The 12,693-nt window shown below is 47.2% G+C and overlaps 1 protein-coding gene across 2 annotated transcripts in view; it reads right to left on the reverse strand.

The window, feature by feature from the left end:
* Window positions 1-875: 875 nt before the first annotated feature.
* Ildr1 (immunoglobulin like domain containing receptor 1) overlaps window positions 876-12,693 on the reverse strand; it is a 38,575-nt gene continuing 26,757 nt past the window's right edge. Inside the window, exons 6-8 of one of the 2 annotated variants that reach the window (XM_048346749.1) lie at window positions 6,648-6,779; window positions 5,672-6,463; window positions 876-1,643 (exon numbers count right to left, since the gene is read on the reverse strand). In XM_048346749.1, the coding sequence (XP_048202706.1) occupies window positions 1,624-1,643; window positions 5,672-6,463; window positions 6,648-6,779 (944 nt within the window). In that variant the 3' untranslated portion in view covers window positions 876-1,623. Of the gene's footprint in view, window positions 1,644-5,630; window positions 6,464-6,647; window positions 6,780-12,693 lie in introns of both variants that reach the window. The other variant, XM_048346748.1, reaches the window with a different exon arrangement.

Consider the following 12,693-nt stretch of genomic DNA (forward strand, 5'->3'; position numbering starts at 1 on the left):
AACAAATCCTGTTGTATGGACTGGGCAAGTGACTTCATTAGATACAGGGTGAGCAGTGAAACTCTTGGCTACCTGCTATCAGTTAGAGCGATGCACAATGCTTTGCCTCTGGGCTGTTTTCAAACTACTTTCTCATCACTTTCTTAGTACCTTTCAGAGGGTTTTGTTTCTTTATCTGGCTGCTTCTAAGTCAGTTCAAACATTTACATTGTTTTGTTTAGTAGGAAGTGGCAGAAAACACTGAGGCCATGTCCTGATTCTCAATGAATTTTATGTTTCACATTATTTATTAACATCGTTTCCCTCTATTTTGCTAATTTCAACCCAGTTACATATGGATCACAAAAATTCCAAAGAGAAAGTAGAGCTGGTACTTGTTCCAGCCTTGAGCAAAAAAGCTGAGAGAGCCCAGGCCCTGAGTTCAAGCCCCAGTACACACACACACACACACACACACACACACACACACACACACACGAAACCTTTGTCCAGTGAAGGTACTTAATGTATTTTGTCCACATGTAATTATGAAACTGGGGAATACATGTCAAAACAACAGGCTCTTCATAGTCACTATACTGTTGAGGTATGAGGTAGCCCCACACAAACCCTCTGCTCAGGGCCTCTCCTTCCAGCGTGTGCAGAGATGGTGTCTACATCAAGCAGAAATGGGTCCATGAAGCCACCACGGGGGCGATGGGAGGAGGTGGAATGGCACTGCGATTTCCTCTGGGACTCTGAGTAGCAGAGCTTCTTGGACACTTCTGCTTCAGACATCTCAACCCCAAATGGCCAACTAGCGCCATGTGTGCCTGGTTCTCCTCTGTGCTTTCTTTGGTAGGACAGAATGTTTCAATTAACCAAGTACACCCAGGTAGAAAAGCAGATATTTATTTGGAAGAGAACCCTTAGTCCATTAACATCATTTCTTTTTCTAATGTCTACAGTGTTGCTCTCCAGAAACATTTAAGGTGATACTAAGGAACACATAAATAAGAAAATATAAATAGATGTTAGATATAGGGAGAATTTTTAAAAAGCAAGAAGAAAACAAGAAATAGGAAGAGGCTGGTGTACAATGGTTACCCTGTTGTTTCTACACTTGGAATAAACGGGGTGAAAGGAGACACAGCTGTGGAATTTCCATGCCAGTTCTGACGCAGGCATGCCCAAGGCTGGGGATTCAAGAAACAGGCCGCACGCCTAACACAGAAGGACCCTCAAGCTATTTGTGAGTTTGCTTATGATATTCCATAGATTTTCAGTTTGTGGAGCAAGTGTGATTTCTTTTTCCACATTCATGAATTCTCACAGTGAGAAAGGCCCGGTCCTGAGCACTATCACTTCTTTCACAACCCAAGTTTCTGAGAAATCAGTCATTTATCCATTGAGGGTCTATGACAAGTCACAGACTGTATAAATATGCAAAAAGCATGAATCCAGGCTGAAGCTCTTTTCTGCTATGTGGTGTGCAGAATCTAAGCCAACTGTGTCAGGTACAAACTTGGAGTGTCTTTCTCAAGTCAGCTGGAAGTTTGGGTGATGCTGAGACAAACTGGAGCCCAGGAAGAGCCACGGGAGGTCCATGCTGTGCCCAGTGACTAAATGACCACACTCCTTCCGCTATGGGAGCTCTCTCTCTCCTGAGGAAGAAAACACAAAAAAACCCAGTCAGCCAGAATGCATCGTCCATGCATACAATACAGTACAAATGCTACCTCGGTGGTGGCTACAGTAGCAATAGATCTGAACCCATAAAGTTTTTCTGGATTCTTCTTAGAGCCAGTCTCTTTCTTCTTCCCTCCCTACCCATAGCCTATCTCTCTCAATTTTTTTTTTTTTGGGGGGGGTCATCAGTTCTGGGGTTTAAACTCAGAAATTTGTGCTTGGTAGGCAGGAGCTCTGTCACTGAGTCACATCCCCAGCCCTTTTTATTGTAGTTGTTATTTTGGAGATAAGAACTCACTTCCTGCCTAGGCATGCATCTGGACCCCTATCCTCCTGTTTTTTGTTTCCTGCAGTAGCTGGGATAACAAGTGTGTACCATCACATCCAGTTTATTTCACCAACATGGAGTTTTGTGAATGATTCCTCCCAGGGTGACCCAGAACCACTATCCTACCAATCTCCTCTTCCAACAAAGCTAGGATGAGAGGTACATGCTAGATATACACCCAGGAACACACGGTTCTACAGTCATCATAATGAACCAGATTGTAGGGGAAAAATATCTTACCAAGTTACTAAGGAAATGCATTTTAGGCATCATGGTTTTATAATAAAAATGCTCTAGGATGAATTTTCTCTGACTGAGCAGAAAACAATGCAAAGGGAAAAAAGAAAAAAAAATGAGTCCAGAGCCTGATAAATGAAGACCTGGACATGAAGTAAGTATTTTATTGAAAGTAGAATAAATATCATAGTATAATTTTATTAAGTCCAAAAAATCTGGTTAAAAGTTAGGATTCCTTGCAGAAAGTTTGAATTCAGCCTAGAAGAAAATTAACACAGTAGTTTTCTATGTTAGAACAGGTGTGTGTGGGTCAGGTTTGGAACAAGCTAGAAAATGCCATGGGAAACCCTTTTGATTGGAATAAGATAAAAAGAAAGATAATCCCTTTGAAGATAATCACTTTGAACACAGAGACCATTCAGTCTCTAATCACGAGAGCCAAAAGTGTGAAGTTTCTGCTTCTTAAATTTCTGAGCTTGTCATTTTGGTGGAGTGAAAAGGTCAAGCTGAGAGCTCAGCTGGAGTGTGGAGTTGAGTGGAAGATTCCTCAGTATAACTTCTATTTTCTCCTGGGCACAGTGCAGAGAATAGTTCTTACCTATTTTAGATTCCTAAGAAATGATGTGCCCAGAAGCTCATGTTATCTGTTTGTTAAACATTACTCTTGGGAGAGATGTTTCCATGTGAGCCAAAACAATATTTATTTGAGTTCCTGTTTCTCTAGGTGCTTAATAAGGTATTTTAAATAAACATTTTGTCAAAGGTTTGGGTCAAGCTGTCACTGCTAAAGCCTGGTTTAATGATCCATGTTATTAAAGCAAGGAATAAATGGAAATGTCAAGACGTTACCCGATCAAGGATCGCCATCTAGTGGCCAAAATGGCATATAGCATCTGAACGCGGAGGCCAAGTATGGATGACCATGAAGCTAGAAAAGCAACTAACAAGGTGTGGGACGCCTCCAGCCCCACCAAGAGGAGGGAAGAGCAAGACTTTGATCCTGCAGGCTTCTGTTCTACTACACACCATTTAACTTTCAAGTTACAAATAAAACAAACCTAGTGTCCTTTAAACCAACCAACCTGCCAAAGCAAGCACTGGTCCTGGGCCTCTGGGTCACTGTCAGAACACCAGTGGAAAGACTGGCTGCCATCAAGTAATAATAACTCTATGGGAGACAGACACAGAGGGCCCTCAGCCACTAAAGACCTTTATAGTCATCTTGCACAAAATCTTCATCTCCCAGGAGTGAATGACTTTACAATTGTAAATTTAGTTCACTTGTAGAATTAATGTTATGTAGAATTAATGTTGGTAATGAAAGAAGCTGTGATATGTATGGGAGATTAGGAAGAAATAAAGTCATTGCAAAATATCACTGATCCCAATGATATTCTTCTAAGAAGGCAGCATGAATTACTGAATGGGCACAGGAGAGTCCAAGGGCTGTGTTCAAACTTGGCTCCTAGTGTCTTCTTACCCTGCTCTCATAATTTAGCCTAAAGAAAAGAAAAATTTCACTTTGTGCCAGGCACAGTGGCTCACATCTGGCATTCCAGCTACCTTAGAGGCAGAAAGTTCAGAGGATCACAGTTCAAGTCCAGCTTGGGCAACAAGTTAGTGAGATCCCATGTTAACAAATTAGGTGGACGTGGTAAGATACACCTGTCATCTTAGCTATATGGGGGGCATAGACAGGAAGATCACCATCTGAGGCTGACCCCAGTGAAAACCACAAGGCTATCTGAAAAACAGCAAAAGCAAAAAGAACTGGGGGTGGGCTCAGGTAATAGAGCACCTGCCTCATGAGGGCAAGATTGTGAGTTTAAGACGTATATTCAATTTCTTTTTTTACTCAATTTGGAAGAAAATAAGGGTTTTGGCAACAGGGCTTGAACTCGGTGAGGACTTTGGGCTCTTGCTCAGCCTTTTTCGTTCACAGCAGGTGTGCTACCATGTGCGTTGATATAAAGTCTCTTGAACTTTCTGCCCAGCTGACTTGGAAATTTCATCCTCCAAATCTCAGCCTCCTGGCTAGCTAAGATCACAGGCCTGAGCCATCAGCACCCAACTCGAAAACTTTTCAAAATTACATGTTGTTTTTTCTTTGGTGAAATTGTAAATGTTGAAAATGGTAGGTTGGTGTTTGTCGTTTGTCCTAGCTTTGCCAAACACATGTGCAGGTGGAGGTATTTCATTTTCTGAATGGCTCGCAGCCGCAACAGTTGATTGGTTGACAGAGGAGGGCAATCTTGCTTGCTTCACAGGCCCCACAGCCCAGGGCTGCTGTGTGGATTAGGTGAGCTAGGTGAACTGTCCACAGCCCAGTCCCCTTCCAGGGCTCACTACCCTCACTTCTGCTGCCCTCTGCCTCTTATGGGGCACAGCTGCCATTGCTTATTTCAGAAATGCCTGCCTTGCTCACAAATCCCTCTCTCCCCAAGCCTTGTCCTGGAAAGAGCAGGCCCTACGGGGCTTTGCTTACACCACCTCTGTATGGTTTTGCGAAACAAAAACAAAAATCGCAGCAGAACACACTTTCACATTTCCAGATGGGAAAGATATCCTTCAAAGCCCACAAGAGACTGCCATCTTCCCACATCCCTGCCTCCTCGCCTCTCCCCACAGGGCAGTTCCCCTCTGAGAATCAACCAAACAAGAGAAAAGGATTTTTGCTCCAGAAGAGAAAAAGATTTTCATGAGTTGTTTGTAAGTAGGCTCAGAGCTGTTGCTGAACGTTTTTTTTTTATAAGCAATGGAGGCAGACCTCTATAAAGTAACATGAAAGAAACTCTATAGTTTGGGTGTATTAATTATAACATGACTTTTTTTTTTTTAAAGAAGAATATAGGTTTAGAGGCTAAGATCCAGAAGGCCCGAGTCTGCCTGCAAGCCTTTTGGGCTGGCAGCAAGCTGGTAGCGGTGGCAAGCTCCCTCACGTGTTGAGCCTATTTAGGAGGCCACGAAGGTTTGTTTTTAATCCTTTTCGGGCTTGAGAGGCCTGAGGCTCACATGCGGCAGGGCCCTGCATGCTGACTTGACTTCCCAGCTGCTGCTTGTTCTCATGTGGACCGTGGAAAGACACTAACCACAGAATGTACATTGGAAAGCCCTAGGCCTCAAGACCTGAATTCAAGTTTAGCTCTTCATCACTGGGAGCCCCTTGGGGTTGTGAGGAGTGCTGAAGTGACCCCTTTATAAGCACCCTGGTCCCCTAAACCGCGAGGCCCATTTAGCTCTAAGGAGAGGTGGGGGCCCAGCCTGGGGGGGGGGCGGGTTGTGCAAGCAGGGCGCCCTCCTCCTGTGCCCAGTGGCCCGTGGGGCCCCCTGTGCGGCCTGTGGCCAGGCCAGGTTCCTTTGTGCCCACGCCCGCCCCTCGGCGGATGCCCAGGCTCACCGAGCGCCTCTCCACACTCCCTTCTAGCCTGCCATTCTTGCCTGAAGTGACATCCAGGGAGCGGTAGCTGGGCGGCTTCTCCTCCGGCAGGTTTGGGGAGTGGGACCGGCGGCGGCGAGGGGGCCCCCAGCGAGGGGGGGTGGCCTCCTTCTCCTCCTCGGAGCTCCAGGAGCTGAGGCCTGAGGTCTGCGGAGGGGAGTAGCTGCGGGGCCGGCCGCGGGGTCTCCCGGGCCTGGGCGCCTCCTGCCTGGGGCTGGGCCTGCGCGGCCTCTCGCGATGCGCACGCTGGTTCCGGGGTGCGCGGCCTTCGGGCGCCCATCGAGCCTCGCTGGACGAGGGGCGCCCCTCGCTGAGGCTGTCCCTGTCTGACCAGGGCCTGGGCGCCCCGTTCCACCTGGAGCGGTAGCGCCTGCCGCTCCGCGCCTGCTCCAGCTCCCGGCTTCCCGGGGCCCAGGGGTTAGGTGCCCGGTCTTGGAGCTCCTGGTAGAAATCGGGGTGCTGGTGCTGCCTTCGCCCCTCCCTGGGATCCCAGGGCCTGGAGGGCTCCGAGGAGAGCCACTGCCCGTGTGAGGACACGCTGGTTCGGGAGGACGCGGAGTGCCTGATGAGCGGAGGCAGCTGGAGGACCCTGCGCTCCACCACCTCGGAGTCCAGGGACGAGAGCATGCTGCGGGCATGGGCTGAGCGGGCGTGGGGGTCCGGGGGCAGAGGCTGGGCCAGGTTGAGATTCCGGAGCTCTTTCTCCAAATATTCCAGGACCCCATTGGCCACAGGAGGGTGAGCTGCAGCCTGGGTCATGGGCATCCGTGGAAGGCTGGATCGCAGGGAGAGATCTGAATGGAAACAAGGACAGAATGTGCACCAGTGATCCCCAGCACATCGCCGGGTGTGGCTGGGGGGCCCTGCCTCCCGCCCACAGTCCTCGGTGCCCCACCAGGCTGCGCACCGGGGCCCTGAGCAGCCCACAGTCCTGTCCTTGATCTCTGCCCCCCTCCCCCAAGGCTCTGCAAGGGTTACCTTGCTGTAGCAGAGGGTTCATGGCATAAGATGAAATCTGGGAGCTCCTGTCTGCCCCCCAGTACAGGGGTTTTTCCATCATCTGAGGACCTAGGGCCTTGGCCTGCTTCAGGTAGCGATGGCGGGCCAGGGCTACAGGGGAAGAAGAAAAAGAAATGCAGACCCTGAGCCAGGGCAAGCCGCCACGGAGCAGCCTGGCCACGAGGCTAGCGTCTCTCCAAGGCCCCTCTCACCTCTCTTACGCGGGATCCACAAGGAGTGGGAGTCATTTTCTGAAGCTCTCAGGCCACAGGCCCCCAGATAGAAAAGCACAGGACTTAGAGAAGCTGGGAGTCGGGAGATGCGGAGCCCGGCAAGCTGGAAGCTGCCAGCTCCGAATGGAAGGGAAAGGTGAGGGCGTGGAGCTGAAGAATGTTTCTAGCTAGAGAGACACCAGCCCTGGGTGGCAGGAAAGCATGGGAGGACAGGCAAGGCGAGGGGAAAAGCTGAAGTAAGTTCCAGCAGATCCTTTTTTATTCCCCTTAGGTTATTAAGTGTTGAGTATTCCCTCTGTGTAAAGGATCTTCTCTAAGGGATGAAATGGGGGGGGGGGAGGGGAAGGACATATTATTCCCTTATAAAGCAAAGAGAATAGAATTAAAAAAAAAGCAGCACAAGGGGTGTATAAAAATGTCACTCCACTCCTCTAGGTGCAGCTAGCCTGTAGCGCACAGCCTATATAGAGTACAACTTAAAAATATAAAGCACTTATTTGTTTTTGCTCTTGAAATTCTATTTTGAGGTCGTTGTGGCCGAGGGTCACATGACTCCCGAGGTCTCTGCCTATTCATGCATGCAGCTGATGGCAAGTTGCTCTGGGGCTCTGAAGGAGGACAGTTCCCTGAGTCTCTGGTACTCTTTCCTCCTTTGTTTGTCACACCTTGTGTGTGGCCACCCCTAGCACAAGCAGGACTCTGTCTGAGCCGGCTCCTAGGCACATTAGGAGGTAGCAGAGGCAAAGACACAGGGCTGGAGGTTTACTGTGGGCCAGTGGCACAGGGGTCAGTGGGAAAGCTACCAGGTGGCTCAAGCATGAAATAAACTTCTAGCACAACAGGAAATGTTTGCAGCAGAGCTACAGGAAGTGCTGAGCGCTTCAGCCTTGAGGGTGAGTCACAGACCAGCCCATAGGAAATCAGATGCAAACTTGCAATCGCTCCTGCTGTGGCTACACCTTTAAGCCCACCTAGAGCCTCCCAGAGCAGGCTGTTCATCACATTCCTGCTTGCTAACAGATGCTGCTCTCTAGCTCCCTCTCCTGGCCTCTCTCAACATGCGCAATCCCTTCCTCACTACAGACATTTTACATAACAAGTTAGTACTCTGAAAGAGACCCTAGTGTGGAAATAGGAACCCAGATAAGTTGGGTTCCAGGCCAAGGTCTCACACTGTCAGGCAGAGCCAGAACATGAAGCTCTCTTATATTATGTTCTTTCTGCCACATGGAGTCCACAGCGCACACACCCCCACTAAAAAAACAACAACAAACAAACAACAACAAAAAAAACAAAAAAAGTTTTCCTCAGGGAATCTAGCTAAGCTCCAGGCCATTTACAACCGACTTCAGACCAGGCATTGCCCCAAGGCTTGGGGGGGGGGGGGGTCCATGAAAACAATCCTGCTCACAACTACCCCTTTAATGGAACCCAAGCTTCTTCCAGCTGGTTCTATCTTGACATTTAGCCCCTTCCTTGAATCCTACTCACAGAGACTTTCCTTCAGTATAATGTAAGGAAAGAAAATGGGATGTTTTCAATAAACTCCTTGATTCCAATAGGAATCGACTTCCAGCTGACTGCTGAGGATTTTAATTAACACTCTTAGAAATGTGACCTTTAGGGACAGGTTTCCTTAAACATAAGCCTTCAGGCTCAGATGGATTTCAGCTCGCACCCCAGCATGTATGAGCTGTGTGGCTTTAAGTGATTCCAGTCTCTGAGCTCATTCTCTTCCTCATCTGTCAGCTGGAGATAACCTTCTCACAAGGTTATTGGGATTAGATTAAATGAGGTAATACACACAAAATGCCAAATGGATGACAGAGAGTCCACAGAGTGTGGCCCTCACTGCTACAACAAACTACTGTGATAAATCTCTTCTATTGTTTTTCTTGGACCCAGGAGGCACAAATATGCATAAATGGAAACTAAACCTTCCAAGGCATATTCCTCTTCACCTCGGAGGAAGTTAGGTCATAGTCTTTAAGACATGCTCTATCTTTGGGACAGTCAACACCTTCCCATGGCTCTCTTCCCTGCACCTGCTTTCTCCTTGTGCCCCTGAGATCTCTAGCTTTACTTGCTCATGACCAGTTACCATTCCTTTGCATCCCCTCTCCACTCTCACCAAACCTGTTCTTCATCCTCCAGCCTGTGCTTCTACGCTAACTTTACAGTGTTTATTCTCAGTCAAGGAGCCAATGGTTCACGCCTATAATCCTAACTGTTTGGTGGGCTGAGATTGTCAGGATCATGGTTCAAGGCCAGTCAAGGCAGAAAAAAGGTTTACAAGACACCTTCTCAAGGAAGAATTGGGCCTGGGGCCCAGTACCTGTTATTCTAGTTACTAGAAGGCTTAATATAGGTATCCTGTGCCCAAACGTGCACCTGGGCATGAAATGAGATCCTCTCTCAAAAGTAGCTGTTAGAAGCAGTTAGAGCAGTTAGAGCTGGAGGGTTGACTCAGCAGTTAAGACTCCTGCTTAGCAAGCCTGAGGACTGTTTATTCTTAAAAAGAAAGAAGTTGCTTTTGTATAATTACATAATGTTCTTAGTGTTTTATTTTTGGCAATGGAATATAATGGAATTTTATAACTGTACAAAAAAATTACCTTTGCCTAAGAAACACAACTTACTATGTATATACACAGAGTTGACTGACATAATTCTCTACCATCAACACACTAAATAACTATTATTATATGTGCTTTCTAAAAATCAGGAAAGAAAAGCTACTGGTGTGCATGGCATACACACACGGTGTCTGTCCCTCTTTTTTTTTTTTTTTTGTCAGTCATGGGGCTTGAACTCTGGGACTGGGCACTGTCCCTGAGCTCTTCAGCTCAATGCTAACACTCTACCATTTGAGCACAGAGCCACTTCCATTTTATGGTGGTTAATTAGAGATAAGAGTCTCATGGACTTTCCTGCCTGGCCTGGCATTGAATTTTGATCTTCAGATATCAGTCTCCTGAGTAGCTAGGGTTACAGGCCTGAGCAACCAGTGCCCTGCCTCTTCTTAACCCATGGTTACTTGGTCCCTGGGATTCCTAAAGGACAGGTTCCCAGTGACTTGATTGGACTGTCATCTCAATGACACCCTCAGTCTCATAATCCTAGGCCCCTTCCAACCCTCACCCTTCAAACTTTAGGGAAGTACCAGTCGTTGCTCCCTATCAGGTCACCCACCTCAAATAGCTCTATTCCTAAAAGGGCTTTCAGTGAGCAAATAAAACAAATGAACAAGTGTTCCCTTCACTCCATCAACAGGCAAAACAGCCCACAATTACCAGGTCTTCCTCTCTCTATGGACTTTTAGCTGATGATGTCAGCTTTTGTTGATGGTACAAAAGACATAGGTCTAATCCCAAAAGTTCCGTGTAGTTGTGAAAAAGTTTCTCCAGTACTTACTTCTCCCAGCTATGGGGGCTATGGAGGAAGTCAGGGAGATTGTCAGCGTGGCCCTTGGCCCACTGTGGGGTGTGGTCAGAGGTTGTCTGGAGAAAAGCACCAATGTCCCACCTAGTGAGTAAGAGCTGCTTCTCTAGTTCTCACAGAGAGAAAGAAAGAAAGAAAGAAAGAGAGAGAAAAAAGATACAGAGAAAGAGAGAAAGAAAGAAAGAAAGGAAGGAAGGAAGGAAGGAAGGAAGGAAGGAAGGAAGGAAGGAAGGAAGAAAGAAAGAAAAAAGGAGAGAAAGAAAGAAGGAAAGATGGCAGAAAAAAGACTCAGCTGGGAAAACGTTCATCTTCTTGTCATACTGAGTGCTGTTTACCAGCACTGACTGAATTACTGAGAGAGACTAAAATTAAGAATAACTTTCGCTGTCCCCCTGCCACCCCCACTGCCACCTCTCAGGGGAAGGGAGAAGCAGATTAGAGAGGAGGTGGAGGGGGATTGAGTCACTCCCATCCTCTGGAGGGTCCCTTCTGCATCTAGTATTTTTTACTTATTTTGGTAATGTGGTGCTGGGATAGAACTCAGGCTTTGCGCCCTAAGCAAGAACTCTAGCTCCAGCATTTTGCTCTTTGGAGATCTTAACACACTGATGTGAGCTCTTTTGCCTAGAACTCAATCCTCCTCCACAAGGGGTTACTTCCTCTTTCTCTTCAGAGGTCAGGCTGCCTTGATTTCTTTTCCCTTCCCTTCCTCTCCCCTCCTCTTCTCTCCCCTCTTGTCTCCTGTTTCATTTTTGTCCTGTGGCTTGAACTCAGGGCCTGATCATTGTCTTTGGGCTTTTATGCTCAAGACTAGTGCTCTATCACTTAAGGCGTAGTTCTACTTCCAGAGGGCCCCCTGCCCCTTTGTGCTTAATTGGAGATAAGAGTCTCAAGGACCTTCCTGCCCAGGCTAGCTTGGAACAGCCATCCTCAGATCTCAGCCTCCTAAGTAGCTAGGATTACAGGCATGAGCCACCAGAGCCTGGTCCTTTCTAGGTCTTTTGCTGTGTTCACTCCCATGGGTGCTAATTAGTCATTAATGGTCACTGCACTTAAGTTACTTCAGGGGACTGGGGATATGGCCTAGTGGCAAGAGAGCTTGCCTCGTATACATGAGGCCCTGGGTTCAATTCCCCAGCACCACATATACAGAAAACGGCCAGAAGTGGCGCTGTGGCTCAAGTGGCAGAGTGCTAGCCTTGAGCAAAAGGAAGCCAGGGACAGTGCCCAGGCCATGAATCCAAGGCCCAGGACTGGCCAAAAAAAAAAAAAAAAAAAAAAAGATACTTCAGGCTTCACTTTATTTCCTTGCTACTGACCTAGATTCATTGCTTACACAAATGCTTAGGGTCCTAGACTAAGAAATCCAGGGTAAACTTTTCCCTGCCCTACTGAGAGAGCTCCCTTAGCAACACTGACCCCACAGTGCAACTCCTTATCACCAGACTTCTCAGGACCTCACTTGGCAAGTAACCTCACCTGCTCAAGTGCGAGAATCTACATGTAACCTACATTCCCTCCGTTTGTGAGTTCTTTGAATGAACTCCAACCCCAGAGGGGCTGGAGATCCCCAGGAGGGATCTCTGTGTATCAGTTGGCTGGCTGGAGGCATTTATCTTCTGTGCTAGCTTGGCTCCAGTCTTGCTTTTTGTGTCCTGTGGACCGAAGAAGTCTAAGAAGACATCCTAAGACAGTTTTTCTCATCTCACTCCACATGGTATTTCTCCAGACAGTGGCTTCTCCATGGACTTTTCTCTTGAGGCCCCTGAAAGGTAGAGAGCCCCATGGCCCAATATTCCTATGCGATTTCCTATCCTTTAGGGAGTTCACATGATTTCAGCCAATCCTAGAGTGGTCTTAAAGGCAGTTAATCCTTAAAGGTGGTTGGCAGGCCCTTTTTGCTTCACTCATATGTCAGAAGTATGCTACTCCTGCTACTTAACTACTGTGGGATCCCTCTGACCTTCAGTCTCCTTGTCTGTTAAGTGGTGGTGACGTGTGACTTCTAAAAGTTGTGAGGATTCAATGAGGACATGTATGCAAAGGGCACACACATAACAGACATCTGATAAAAGTTATTTCTCTTTTCCTGTAAGACAGCCACTTTAGCATATAGGCCTGAAACCAGACTCAGACCACTGACCTTCCTGAATAGTATATTGGGGTTGGTTTCTATTTTAATAGTCAATTCCTTATTTTTTCTCTAAATGTTTTCCCTTTCAAATAGACCAAGATGATAAGAGTAGTTGTCTCTAGATACTCAGATTGGCCTACATTTTCCTGAATTTCTCAAATTTTCTACAATGTGGTACTTATTGATGCCATTAGGAAATGGAAATGGTATATAAAAT

This window comes from Perognathus longimembris, chromosome 5 (assembly GCF_023159225.1).
Source record: "Perognathus longimembris pacificus isolate PPM17 chromosome 5, ASM2315922v1, whole genome shotgun sequence".
NCBI classification, from domain to species: domain Eukaryota; kingdom Metazoa; phylum Chordata; class Mammalia; order Rodentia; family Heteromyidae; genus Perognathus; species Perognathus longimembris.